The sequence below is a fragment of the Salmo salar genome, chromosome ssa26 (assembly GCF_905237065.1).
Source record: "Salmo salar chromosome ssa26, Ssal_v3.1, whole genome shotgun sequence".
NCBI classification, from domain to species: Eukaryota; Metazoa; Chordata; class Actinopteri; order Salmoniformes; family Salmonidae; genus Salmo; species Salmo salar.
Window position 1 is genome coordinate 5,238,067 of NC_059467.1, and position 14,919 is coordinate 5,252,985.

The following is a 14,919-nucleotide window of genomic DNA, read 5'->3' on the forward strand; positions in this document are numbered from 1 at the left end:
CTTGTAAAATGAATGGATTTCAACGATTGTTAATGCAGTTTCCAGTACCAGTCTAAAGTACCAGTTTCCAGTACCAGTCTAGAGTACCCATTTCCAGTACCAATCTAGAGTACCAGTTTCCAGGACCTGTCTAGAGTACCAGTTAAGAGAGACCAGATAGATAAGTCCATGGTTGGTTTTAGAAGAGGAGGTATACAATGTGAAACATGTTTGAAACAGATAGTCCCATTGCTGAGCTCTCCCATAGGTAACTGTCTGTCTGTCCGTCCTTTACGTGGCACATAGCCCATAGAATGTTATTCTAGTGTGAATGTAGACGTAGCGAAGCTCCACCCTTTGGCACATAAATATAGAGGTTTGAATGACTGGGTCATACTGTAATACAGATCTACACAACACTTTAAAATCAGCAAAAAACAACTCAAAGAACAAAAAGTTCATAAATAGAGTTCATAAGGACATGGTATATGATGAGTGGCATTATAGAGAGAGCGAGCAGTTTGTTACATAGTCTCCTGCGGGAGTATATCGTTTTTAGCTTTGTCAAAAAGTTCACCAAAAAATGCAATGTTATACACAACTAAGCGGCCCTCACCTTGAGGGGTTGCATTCTTTAAAAAGGCTCCAGATGTCATTTCTTTCTCTCTTTGTCATTTCTTTTCTCAAAGTGTATTTTTTTTGCTTTCTTTTTCCAGCATGCTTGTAAATTGTAATTCAGTCTGTTGCCTGAAGTTGGTAGCAGTGAGTCAGTCTGTGGTTGTGAGAGGGTGGTGGTAAGAGTGCGGATGTGTGTGTGTAGGACGAAGTCCAGCGGGCCGAGGAGATGCCAGATTTGTATGCATGCATAAATGTGTGTGTGTAGCATGAAGTATGTATGTGGCTGTAGTGTTTGTATGTACTACCTATCTGTGTGAGTGTCAGTTTGTGTATGACTCACTGTGGCCTGAAGCATAAGTACGTATCGTTTACTGTATGTATGTGTATACTGTATACAGGTGTGCGTGTGTGTGTGTATAAGGGTGTGTAGTTGAAGGGATCAGGAGGACTAAGGGTAAAGAGTAGGAGTAGGGAGGCAGTGAAGCAAGAGGCCTCCCTTACACCTCGCTCTCGGTGGAGGGTTTGCGTGCGGGGGTCCAGCCGGTGTCGGGCAGGCTGTGTTGGGGATGGCGTTGGGGTGTGACGGTGACGGGGGTCAGCGTGTTTATGGACGAACACTCCGACGTCTCCTCTTGGAGCAACTGCTCTGTCTCGCCATCGTCCAGCGAGGCGCTGCTGGCCTGCAGGGACACAGTGTCTGTGCGCATGCATGTGTGCAGACCACCCCGCGACGGCTTCAGCTGCTTCAGGTCCTCCCAGTACAGCTCCTCGCTGGAGAGGAGACACACTCCTTCCACGATGCGGATCTTCTCCTTGGTGTAGCCACTGTCCCCACCCCCCTGAGGAATGAGAAAGAAGACACAGTAGAAGGGTTAGCTGTGTTAGCCTAGCGCACGATGTAGACATCAACCATAATCACAGATCTAGGGTCAGATGTTCATATCCCTAAAAGCATCTGAGGGGATGAAGAATATCTGACCCTGCATAAGTAGTTAGTGGAAAACTAATCCTGTATCAGTGGTTAGACAGCAGCCATTTTGGAATAACTCACCAGAAAACAACTACAAACACTCCAGAGCAGGATGTTATTGTAAAACTCTACCCATGCACAGTAGTAGTTTGCTTTTCAGTGAGATGTCCTCTGGTCTTTCAGTTAGTTTTGTCATCAGTGCTTATGTGTTGAGTGGGCAAGCTATGGAATCTCAAATGTGTCATCTGTTTACTGCATTTATGGAGAAACAATTGATTAGATTTTTTGTGACTGGATGCTAAACAATATACTGAAACTGCTCCAGGTAATCAAAAGGTTAGAGTTGGGCTCAGGACTACATATAATAACAGTCAATTCCCCCAAAATAAGACTGTGTAAAATGACAGACATAAAGTGAAAGGGTTTGTCAAACAAAGAGCATACTTTCAATCCCTCATTATTTGATATTATTAGGTCCATCCACAGCCATAGATAAAGTGCATTCAAAAAGTATTCACACCCCTCAACTTTTTCCACATTTTGTGTTATAAGGTGGGATTAAAATAGATTAAATTGTCTTTTTTTTTTGTCAACGACCTACACAAAATATATGTATTATTTGCACATTATTTATTTTTTAATTTTTCAAACTGTCAAGTTGGTTGCTGATCATTGCTAGTCTTGCCATAGATTTTCAAGACTATTTAAGTCAAAACTGTAACTAGGCCACTCAGGAACATTCAATGTTGTCTTGGTAAGCAACTCCAGTGTACAGTGGCTTGCGAAAGTATTCACCCCCTTGGCATTTTTCCTATTTTGTTGCCTTACAACCAGAAATTAAAATAGCTTTTGGGGGGTTTGTATCATTTGATTTACACAACATGTCTACCACTTTGAAGATACCATTTTTTTTTAAATTGTGAAACAAACGAGAAATAAGACAAAAAAAACTGAAAACTTGAGTGTGCATAACTATTTCTTCACCAAGACCAGCCAAGACCTCAGGAAAAAAAATTGACCTCCACAAGTCTGGTTCATCCAGTTCATCGACGCGGTTAGGAGGGAGCTTAAAGGGCCAAATTCGGTCTCAATGACCAATTTCCAAGGGAGATAAATGAACGCTGTAAGAGACTGTATTCGGTACAAAGACAACAAAGGTAAGGATGGTAGGAGTGCCTTTATCACTGTGGACAAACTCTTTATAGATGGACAGCTATTCCGAGACAGCTCCATAACACCGTGGCTGTACTAAATTTTACAGAGACTTCAGGTTACGAAAAAAAAGAAGGTATGGGAACTGTAAAAGTATCTGAACATTATGAAGTGGATATGAACACACGTACTCAATTACATGCTTGCTTAGACATACGGACACACCTGATCTCGCTCTCCTCTTTCACTCTCTCTTTCTCTTCTCTCCCTATTGTTGAGAACTCTTTTATAATTGAATGTGTGTATTGTTTGTCCATCTTTTTTATGTATTTGTCTACAAGTTTATATATGTTTACAACAAGCAAGGGGAAGATATCAGAATAGGGGCATTGGGGAATAATAACATATTGTATGGAATACATTTGTACTGTAGTGAAGCCGTCTCTAGAGTAATGAAAGGTCTCTTTCATGATCATGTGAAATGTCAATTGCTATGGAAATGCTGGGATGTGTTTTTCAATTATGTTAAAGGTAATTATGATGCAACTATGATGGTGATACAATATGGATTACAATTATCATCATGAATATCAAAGCTATACGCACTACATGTTACACACATTGACACTCAACCATGCAAAATGTTATTTGGACATCACACATTATTATTATTTATTTGGACATCACACATTATAGTCTTACTCTTATAGACATCGTACACACTCACTATATCACATCCAATATCATACACATCAACCTACTCAGATTTGCTACAGACATAGTATCTTGTCTCAATTTCCTAACATCTGTGGTATTGGCTCACAGGCAAACAGGCAAGGGAATAAAACAAATATTGCTAGAACCTATTTCTTGAATTCTAAATATCAGACAGTTGAAAGCTCTAGTTTTGACCTTCATAATACCTCTGATGGCAGTAACTTTACAAGCACAAATTATTGTCAATTTAGACTGAGAATAGTATCTAGTTATGGTAAGGGGTAAAATAAGTATAGCCAGTTATAATTGTAGTGGTTTAGCAGTTTATAAAAAAGATCAGTCTTTACATTGCTAAAAGAAAAGGAATATAACATATACTGTTTACAGGAAACTCACTCCACATCCTTAGATGAAGTTGCGTGGAAAAAGGAATGGGGTGGTGAAATAATGTCCGTCATGGACAAAGGAACTCAAAGGGTGTGATGATATTAATTAACAAAAATGTCGATCTGAATGTGCTAGTCAGGAATGATTCGAAAGGAAGGAATATGAAAGTGGACGTAAAAGAGATTTGGTTCATTAATTTATAATGGTCCAAATCAGGATGATCCACACTTCTTCGAAAACATTAATACCAATTTATTGAAATTACTAGAGGTCGACCGATTAATCGGAATGGCCGATTAATTAGGGCCGATTTCAAGTTTTCATAACATTCGGAAATCGGTATTTTTGGACGACATTTTTTTATTTTTTTATATATATATTTTTTTTTATGTTTAGTTTTTAGACCCCTATTTAACTAGGCAAGTCAGTTAAGAACACATTCTCATTTTCAATAACGGCCTAGGAACGGTGGGTTAACTGCCTTGTTCAGGGGCAGAACGACAGATTTTTCCCTTGTCAGCTCAGGGATTCAATCTTGCAACCTTACGGTTAACTAGTCCAACGCTCTAACCACCTGCTTTACATTGCACTCCATGAGGTTACGCGAATGCAGTAAGAAGCTAAGGTAAGTTGCTAGCTAGCATTAAACTTATCTTATAAAAAACAATCAATCAATCATAATCACTAGTTAACTACACATGGTTGATGATATTACTAGTTTATCTAGCCTGTCCTGCATTGCATATAATCACTTAGGTACATGTTGCTCCAACCATAAACATCAATGCCTTTCTTAAAATCAATACACAGAAGTATATATTTTTAAACCTGCATATTTGCTAAATGAAATCCAGGTTAGCAGGCAATATTAACCAGGTGAAATTGTGTCATTTTGCGTTCGTTGCACGCAGTCAGGGTATATGCAACACTTTGGGTAATTTGTCAGAATTTTACGTAATTATGACATAACACCGAAGGTTGTGCAATGTAACAGGAATAACGTTTTGTTTTCGAGATGATAGTTTCCGGATTCGACCATATTAATGACCTAAGGCTGTGTGTTATTATGTTATAATTAAGTCTATGATTTGATAGAGCAGTCTGACTGAGCGGTGGTAGGCAGCAGCAGGCTCGTAAGCATTCATTCAAAATAGCACTTTCGTGCGTTTTGCCAGCAGCACTTCGCAATGCTTCAAGCATTGCGCTGTTTATGACTTCAAGCCTATCAACTCCCAAGATTAGGCTGGTGTAACCCATGTGAAATGGCTAGCTAGTTAGCCGGGTGCGCGCTAATAGCGTTTCAAACGTCACTCGCTCTGAGACTTGGAGTAGTTTTTTCCCTTCCTCTACATGGGTAACGCTGCTTCGAGGGTGGCTGTTGTCGATGTGTTCCTGGTTTAAGCCCAGGTAGGAGCGAGGAGAGGGAAGGAAGCTATACTGTTACACTGGCAATACTAAAGTGCCTATAAGAACATCCAATAGTCAAAGGTATATGAAATACAAATCGTATAAGGAGAAATAGTCCTATAATTCCTATAATAACTACAACCTAAAACATCTTGAATATTGAATATTGAAGACTCATGTTAATTAAAAGGAACCACCAGCTTTCATATGTTCTCATGTTCTGAGCAAGGAACTTTAACATTAGCTTTTTTACATGGCACATATTGCACTTTTACTTTCTTCTCCAACACTTTGTTTTTGCATAATTTAAACCAAATTGAACATGTTTCATTATTTATTTGAGGCTAAATAGATTTTATTGATGTATTATATTAATTAAAATAAGTGTTCATTCAGTATTGTTGTAATTGTCATTATTACAAATAAATAAAAATCGGCTGATTAATCGGTATCGGCGGGTTTTTGGCCCTCCAATAATCGGTACCGGTGTTGAAAAATCATAATCGGTCGACCTCTAGAACTTACAGGCAAAAAATGATCTAATCATTATGGTAGGACACTATAACACAGTGTTAAGTACCTCAATGGACCATAAAGGTAATCACTCTACAATCTATCATCACCGTGCCCTCTTGGGGCTAGGGGGCAGTATTTTCACGGCCGGATGAAAAATGTACCCAATTTAAACAGGTTACTACTCTGGCCCAGAAAATAGAATATGCATATTATTAGTAGATTTAGATAGAAAGCCCTCTGAAGTTTCTAAAACTGTTTGAATGGTGTCTGTGAGTATAACAGAACTCATATGGCAGGCAAAAACCTGAGAAAAATGTAATCAGGAAGTGGGAGAAATTAGAAATTTAGTTTTTCTTTTGAATCCCTTGAAAAACTACAGTGACATAGGATTTACGTTACACCTCCTAACTCTTCCATTGGCTGTCAACAATCTTTAGGAACTGGTTTCATCCGTCACCTGTTACCGGGCAGAAAATTGTGGCTCAGTCAATCAGTGGCCAGTCTGAGGACAGGTGTCTCGTGACGCAAGTGCACGTGACTTCGCTGTTTGTTATTATCCTTCTGGGATGAATAGCTATTGCCCGGTTGTAAAATTATCGCAATTTTACGTAAAAAAATACCCTAAAGGATTGATTGTAAATATCGTTTGACATGTTTCTACAAACGGTAATGTAACTTTTGAACATTTCGTCTATGGATTTGCGTCCACGCCACATGGCAATTTAAAGTGTTCTGGATGGGTCAACAAAACGGACGTATTTGGACATAAATGATGGACTTTGCAGAACAAATGAACATTTCTTGTGGAAGTGGATGCCCTTCCGAGTGCATTCCGCCGAAGATCAGCAAAGGTAAGAAAATATTTCGAACATATTTTTAGAGATTTGTCAACGCCGTGGTTGTAGGCTAACTGTATAGCTTAGCATTGAAGGCTAAGTTCTGTACTCAGAATATTGAACAATGTGCTTTTTCCATAAAGTTATTTTGAAATCTGACAGTGGTTGCATAAAGGAGTAGATTATCTCTAATTTTTGTAATAATTGTTATACATTTTGTCAAAGTTTATGAGTTCTTCTGTAAATGAATGTGCCTATTCACCGGAAGGTTATGGGGAGAAAAATCTTTCTGAACGACACGCGCCAATGTAAAAATTGGGTTTTTGGATATAAATATGCACTTGATCGAACACAAAAATGCATGTATTGTCTAACATGATGTCCTAGGAGTGTCATCTGATGAAGATTGTCAAAGGTTAGTGCTTAATTTTAGCTGTTTTTCTGGTTTTGTGACGACTATCCGTGCTTGGAAAATGGCTTTTATTTTTTTTTGCTAATGTGCTATCCTAAAATAATCTAATGTATTGCTTTCACCGTGAAGCCTTTTTGAAATCGAACAATGTGATTGGATTAACGAGTAGAGTATCTTTAAAATGCCGTATAATCTTGAATTTTAATTTTGAGATTATTTCTTTTTAAATTTTGCGCCATACGATGTCACTGGTTGTTGTCCAACCAATCCCGTTAATGGGATTTTATCTCGAAGGGGTCCTCAAGAGGTTAAGGAAATCACAAATATTATGGACACATTAAAAATAGTGGATATTTGGAGACTAGAAAACCCTGACCTAGTGAGGTATACATGGAGGAGACTTAATCAAGCTAGTCGTCTTGACTACTTTCCTGTCTCTTTCATCAAAGGTTAAAAAAGTTTTAATAGGAGACAGAATGCGATCGGATCATTATCTAATTGGCATTCACATAACTCTTACAGATTTTCCACGTGGACGGGGATAACTAAGACAAAATAATTTATAACTGAATTTTTCCAGTATAATATAGGTTCAGCAAATCCCCTTATTGTTTGAGATACCTTTAAATGTACCTTCAGGGGTCATTCAATTCAATATTCATCAATAATAAAAAAGCAGTTTCTGGCTAAAGCGACAAGACTAACAAGGGAAATCCATGAACTAATAGTACAGGTAGATAGCAATAAAAACGACACTACAGAGATACAAAATAAGTTAGAGGAAAAACAAAAAGACCTTGAGGAACATATTCAAGAACAATCTAATGTAATCTATTACACAAACAAAGCAAACTGGATGGAATATGGGGAAAAAAGCACCAAATTCTTCCTGAATCTCCAATACAGGAATGCTAACAAAAAGAATTTACAGAAACTCGTTACTGAAGACACCATCTATGATTCTCCAAATTATATTTTAAAAGAGGAAGCTAATTATTTTAGGCAGATGTTCTCTTTTCTGTCTGATCCTTTCTCACTGAATGAAGATTATGGTAAGAAATTCTTTCCAACTAATATAAAAAATGTAAAATTAACAAATGTACAGAAAGTTCAGTACGAAGGCCAAATTACAGAGGAAGAACTTTTTGAGACTATTAACCTGTTGGGTCTAGGGGGCAGCATTTGCACGTCTGGATAAAAAAAATGTACCCGATTTAATCTGGTTACTAATCCTACCCAGTAACTAGAATATGCATATACTTATTATATATGGATAGAAAACACTCTAAAGTTTCCAAAACTGTTTGAATGGTGTCTGTGAGTATAACAGAACTCATTTGGCAGGCAAAACCCTGAGACATTTTCTGACAGGAAGTGGATACCTGATGTGTTGTATTGACTTTAAACCTATCCCATTGAAAAACACAGGGGTTTAGGAATATTTTGGCACTTCCTATTGCTTCCACTAGATGTCACCAGCCTTTACAAAGTGTTTTGAGTCTTCTGGAGGGAGATCTGACCGAACAAGAGCCATGGAACGGTGATGTCCCATTAGACACCTGGCGCGCTACTTCATGTTGGGTACCCTCGTTCCAATACGTTATAAAAGACTATGCATTCGTCCACCTTGAATATTATTCATGTTCTGGTTAAAAAAGGCCCTAATGATTTATGCTATACAACGTTTGACATGTTTGAACGAACGGAAATATATTTTTTCCCCTCGTTCATGACGAGAAGTCCGGCTGGCTTACATCATGTGCTAACGAGACGGAGATTTTTGGACATAAATGATGAGCTTTTTTGAACAAAACTACATTCGTTATGGACCTGTGATACCTGGAAGTGACATCTGATGAAGAGAATCAAAGGTAATGGATTATTTACATAGTATTTTCGATTTTAGATCTCCCCAACATGACGTCTAGTCTGTATCGCAACGCGTATTTTTCTGGGCGCAGTGCTCAGATTATTGCAAAGTGTGATTTCCCAGTAAGGTTATTTTTAAATCTGGCAAGTTGATTGCGTTCAAGAGATGTAAATCTATAATTCTTTAAATGACAATATAATATTTTACCAATGTTTTCTAATTTTAATTATTTAATTTCTGACGCTGACTTGACTGCCGGTTATTGGAGGGAAACGATTTCCTCAACATCAATGCCATAGTAAAACGCTGTTTTTGTATATAAATATGAACTTGATAGAACTAAAAATGCATGCATTGTCTAACATAATGTCCTAGGAGTGTCATCTGATGGAGATTGTAAAAGGTTAGTGCATCATTTTAGCTGGTTTTATGGTTTTGGTGACCCTGTCTTTGACTTGACAAAACATTACACACAACTCTTGTAAATGTACTGTCCTAACATACTCTAAATTTATGCTTTCGCCGTAAAACCTTTTTGAAATCGTAAAACGTGGTTAGATTAAGGAGATGTTTATCTTTCAAATGGTGTAACATAGTTGTATTTTTGAAAAATTTGAATTTTGACATTTATTTGGATTCAAATTTGCCGCTCTTGAAATGCACCTGCTGTTGATGGAGTGCACCACGGGTGGCACGCTAGCGTCCCACCTAGCCCCAAGAGGTTAAATCCTTTCAGTCTGGTAAAACCCCAGGGCTTGATGGCGTACCGGTAGAGGTATAATCAAGTATTTTTTGATACATTAAAAGCTCCATTGTTAGATTGTTTTAACTACTCCTATAGAAATGGTAGTCTGTCAGGTACTCAGCAGGAAGGTCTGATTTCTCTATTATTAAAACAAGACCCAGATGGCAAATATAAAGACACAGTCTATCTAAAAAACTGGAGGCCCCTTAAAGTAAGACTTTATCGGATTTGGATTTTTTTCAATTTCGTTAATTCTCTTATAAAATAGGTTAAAATAATGTATATCAACCCCAGGTGTAAAATAGTAAATAACGGCTACTTCTCAGAGAGTTTTGAATTTTCAAGAGGAGTTAAACAAGGGTGTCCGCTGTCACCATATCTATTCGTTATGGCCATTGAAATGCTAGATATTAAAATCTGATCCAATAACAACATTAGAGGATTAGAAATCCAAGGCTTAAAAACAAAGGTGTCCATGTATGCCAATAACTCAAGTTTTATATTAAGTCTGCAAGCTAGATCCCTGCAATGTCTCATTAAAGATCTAGATAACTTTTCTGTACTCTCTGGACTAAAACCTAATTATGATAAGTTTTACAATATTACGTATTGGATCCTTAAATACAACTTTTACATTACCCTGCAGTTTACCTATAAAATGGGCTGATGGTGAAGTAGACATACTCGGTATTCATATCACAAAAGATTTAAATAAGCTCTCCACAATGAATTTCAATAGAAAACTTGTAAAAATAAGCAAGATACTGCAACCATGGAGAGGTAAATACCTGTCTATTTATGGAAAAATTACGCTGATTAACTCCTTAGTCATATCTCAGTTTACACACTTACTTATGGCGCTGCCTACTCCTGATGAATCGTTTTTCAAATCATGTGAGCAAAAAATATTTCTCTTTATCTGGGAAGCTAAACCTGACAAAATAAAACGCGCCTATCTATATAATGAGTATGAATTGGGTGGGTTGAGATTATTAAATATAAAAGCACTAAACTTCTCTCTAAAAGCTTCACTCATTCAAAAGTTTTATTTGAACCCTAAATGGTTTTCAAGTAGATTACTAAGAAAAGCTCATCCATTGTTTAAAATTGCCTTTTTTCCTTTGTGCAGATTGCCATGTCTCATTTTCAATTAATTGAAAATGATACTTTTTTTCAAAGTATCTCTCTTTTTCAAACAAGCATTGCAGAGCTGGCTACAATTTGAATTTCATCCCCCAGAAAAGATAGAACAAATATTACAATAAATATTATGGCTGAACTCAAATGTGCTGGTTAATAAAATACCTGTATTTATGGGAAAGATGTTTGAAAAGGGTATTTTGTTCTTAAATGATATTATAAATTGGAATGGTAGAGATATGTCCTTCATAGAATTGTACGGAAAGGTCTGCTCAATCCAATAGTACAACCAATTGATTACAGCATTGCCCCAAGAATGGAGGAGGCGGGCGGGAGGTGATAGGGAACTGGTCTGTCTGCCCAATATAAAGGATCAAAACTGGCGGAGGAATAAAAATAGCATAAATAGGAAAGTATACCAGTTTCATTTGAGGACCACGATGTTGACAACTGTGCCATACAGATTGCAAAATATTTGGGAAGAGAGTTTTGATGTACTGATTCCATTGTACAGGGTGTATGCGTTGATATACACTGCTCAAAAAAATAAAGGGAACACTTAAACAACACAATGTAACTCCAAGTCAATCACACTTCTGTGAAATCAAACTGTCCACTTAGGAAGCAACACTGATTGACAATAAATTTCACATGCTGTTGTGCAAATGGAATAGACAACAGGTGGAAATTATAGGCAATTAGCAAGACACCCCCAATAAAGGAGTGGTTCTGCAGGTGGTGACCACAGACCACTTCTCAGTTCCTATGCTTCCTGGCTGATGTTTTGGTCACTTTTGAATGCTGGCGGTGCTTTCACTCTAGTGGTAGCATGAGACGGAGCCTACAACCCACACAAGTGGCTCAGGTAGTGCAGCTCATCCAGGATGGCACATCAATGCGAGCTGTGGCAAGAAGGTTTGCTGTGTCTGTCAGCGTAGTGTCCAGAGCATGGAGGCGCTACCAGGAGACAGGCCAGTACATCAGGAGACGTGGAGGAGGCCGTAGGAGGGCAACAACCCAGCAGCAGTACCGCTACCTCCGCCTTTGTGCAAGGAGGAGCAGGAGGAGCACTGCCAGAGCCCTGCAAAATGACCTCCAGCAGGCGAGAAATGTGCATGTGTCTGCTCAAACGGTCAGAAACAGACTCCATGAGGGTGGTATGAGGGCCCGACGTCCACAGGTGGGGGTTGTGCTTACAGCCCAACACCGTGCAGGACGTTTGGCATTTGCCAGAGAACACCAAGATTTGCAAATTCGCCACTGGCGCCCTGTGCTCTTCACAGATGAAAGCAGGTTCACACTGAGCACATGTGACAGACGTGACAGAGTCTAGAGACGCCGTCGAGAACGTTCTGCTGCCTGCAACATCCTCCAGCATGACTGGTTTGGCGGTGGGTCAGTCATGGTGTGGGGTGGCATTTCTTTGGGGGGCCGCACAGCCCTCCATGTGCTCGCCAGAGGTAGCCTGACTGCCATTAGGTACCGAGATGAGATCCTCAGACCCCTTGTGAGACCATATGCTGGTGCGGTTGGCCCTGGGTTCCTCCTAATGCAAGACAATGCTAGACCTCATGTGGCTGGAGTGTGTCATCAGTTCCTGCAAGAGGAAGGCATTGATGCTATGGACTGGCCCGCCCGTTCCCCAGACCTGAATCCAATTGAGCACATCTGGGACATCATGTCTCGCTCCATCCACCAATCGCCACGTTGCACCACAGACTGTCCAGGAGTTGGCGGATGCTTTAGTCCAGGTCTGGGAGGAGATCCCTCAGGAGACCATCCGCCACCTCATCAGGAGCATGCCCAGGTGTTGTAGGGAGGTCATACAGGCACGTGGAGGCCACACACACTACTGAGCCTCATTTTGACTTATTTTAAGGACATTACATCAAAGTTGGATCAGCCTGTAGTGTGGTTTTCCACTTTAATTTTGAGTGTGACTCCAAATCCAGACCTCCATGGGTTGATAAACTGGATTTCCATTGATTATTTTGTGTGGTTTTGTTGTCAGCACATTCAACTATGTAAAGAAAAAAGTATTTAATAAGATTATTTCATTCATTCAGATCTAGGATGTGTTATTTTAGTGTTCCTTTTATTTTTTTTGAGCAGTGTATATAACAACGCAAGATTCAAGACTTTGTGCTTTTCAGCTAAAATTATTATATAGAATTCTTGCCACCAACAAAATGTAGAATAATTGGGGCATAAAATCATCGAAGCTCTGCAGATTTTGTTTTGAGGATACAGAATCAATAGACATTTTTTTTGGTAATGCCCTCAGGTAGCCTGTTTCGGGTCTCAGGTTCAGGAATGGCTGAAATAGAAATAGTACTGTTAGGAGATCTGGAGAGACCGGGTCAGTCAATTAGTAATATACTAATGCTTTTAGTAAAAGTATTTATCTTCAACTTGCAATCTGTGGATTCTATTCGATTAGATAGATTAAAATTGTACATTAAACATCACAGTATAGTTGAAAGATATGTGTTGCGTAGAAACCCAAAGTGGGTGGCCAGCAGAGATAGATGGGATGGGCTGAGGGAAGCTGAGGGTTGGTATGTGGAATTGGAGACAAGTGGGAGTGGAGTTGCTGTGTGAGAGAGAATAACGTTCAAAGATAAGTAAAAAAATAAAACAAAAAGTCAAAATAAATCATACTAAAAAGTACATTTGAATACACTAAGTGTCAGTGTTTTTACAACTAATGCCGGTTTGCCTGAGGCTGATGCCGTACAGGTGTTTGTACACATGCATATACACACACTCTCATTCAAATAAACACATACAAGAACACACACATACATGCAATAGTGCCAAACATGCACACAAACACATACAGTTGGCATTGCTGTTTTGATTTTAGTTGTCCTTGATGTTTTTTGTTTTAAATGTACTATTATTATCATTTTGTTTTTGCATTGTTGTTGGCAGTTTTCTTCAGTTTTTTCCTTTTTAGTTCATTCTCTTGGTTGTTGGTGCATTGGGGGGTTCTTGGGGGTGGGGAATGGAATTAATTGTATTTTCTATTTGATTTTTTTCTTCCTGGGGGGGCTCTCGAATGGTTGAGGGACAGCTATTGGGGAACAGTGGGGGGATCTTGGAGGGTTCGGGTTCACATTTTTTGACCTGTTGGTAGATCGTTCAACATGCCCTTGAGCATGGCATTGACCCTGGATGCTTCTGTGTGTCGCTCTGAATGGGAATCTGTTAGATGACTGGTATGATGTAGTTATTGAGCGGCTTCACTGCAAGTATATTGTATGTTTCGAATATTCAATAAATAAAAAAAGAAATAAAAAAAGTCCACCTGTGTGCAATCCAACTAATTATGTGACTTCTGAAGGTAATTGCTTGCACCAGATATTATTTAGGGGCTTTATAGCAAAGGGGGTGAATACATATGCACGCACCACTTTTCAGTTTTTTATTTTGGGGAATTTGGAAGTAATTATTACATGACATTTTTACATGAAATCCAAATCAAAATCCATTTAAATGACAGGTTGTAATGCAACAAAATAGGAAAAACACCAAGGGGGATGAATACTTTTGCAAGGCACTGTATATTTGGCCTTGTGTTTTAGGTTTTTGTCCTGCTGAATTTGTCTCCCAGTGTCTGTTGGAAAGCAGAAGAAACATGGTTTTCCTCTAGGATTTTGCCTGAGCTTAGCTCTATTCCATTTCTTTTTATCCTTAATAGCTCTTGCAGATGACAAGCATATCCATAACATGATGCAGCCACAACCATGCTTGAAAATATGAAGAGTGGTACTCAGTGATGTGATGTGTTATATTTGCCCCAAACATAACACTTTATATTTAGGGCATTTCCTAGCCATTTCTTTGCAGTATTACTTTAGTACCTTTTTGCAAACAGGATGCATGTTTCAGAATATTTGTATTCTGTCATTTAGGTTAGTATTGTGGAGTAACTACAATGTTGTTGATCCATCCTCCGTTTTCTCTAATCACAGCCATTAAACTAACTGTTTTAAAGTCATGGTGAAATCCCTGAGCAGTTTCCTTCCTCTCCGGCAACTGCGTTAGGAAGGACACCTGTATCTTTGTAGTGACTGGGTGTACACATACACCATCCGAAGTGTACTTAATAACTTTACCATGCTCAAAGGGATAATTAATGTCTGTTTTTGTATCTACCAATAGGTT

At 38.7% G+C, this 14,919-nt stretch overlaps 1 protein-coding gene across 5 annotated transcripts in view; it reads right to left on the reverse strand.

Annotated features, from left to right (window-relative positions):
* Positions 1–362: 362 nt before the first annotated feature.
* LOC106587054 (low-density lipoprotein receptor-related protein 4) overlaps positions 363–14,919 on the reverse strand; it is a 270,120-nt gene continuing 255,563 nt past the window's right edge. For 4 of the 5 annotated variants that reach the window (XM_014174939.2, XM_014174937.2, XM_014174938.2 and 1 more), the window contains exon 38: positions 363–1,436. In XM_014174939.2, coding sequence (XP_014030414.2) covers positions 1,095–1,436 — 342 coding nt within the window. In that variant the 3' untranslated portion in view covers positions 363–1,094. The remainder of the gene's footprint in view (positions 1,437–14,919) is intronic. The other variant, XM_014174940.2, reaches the window with a different exon arrangement.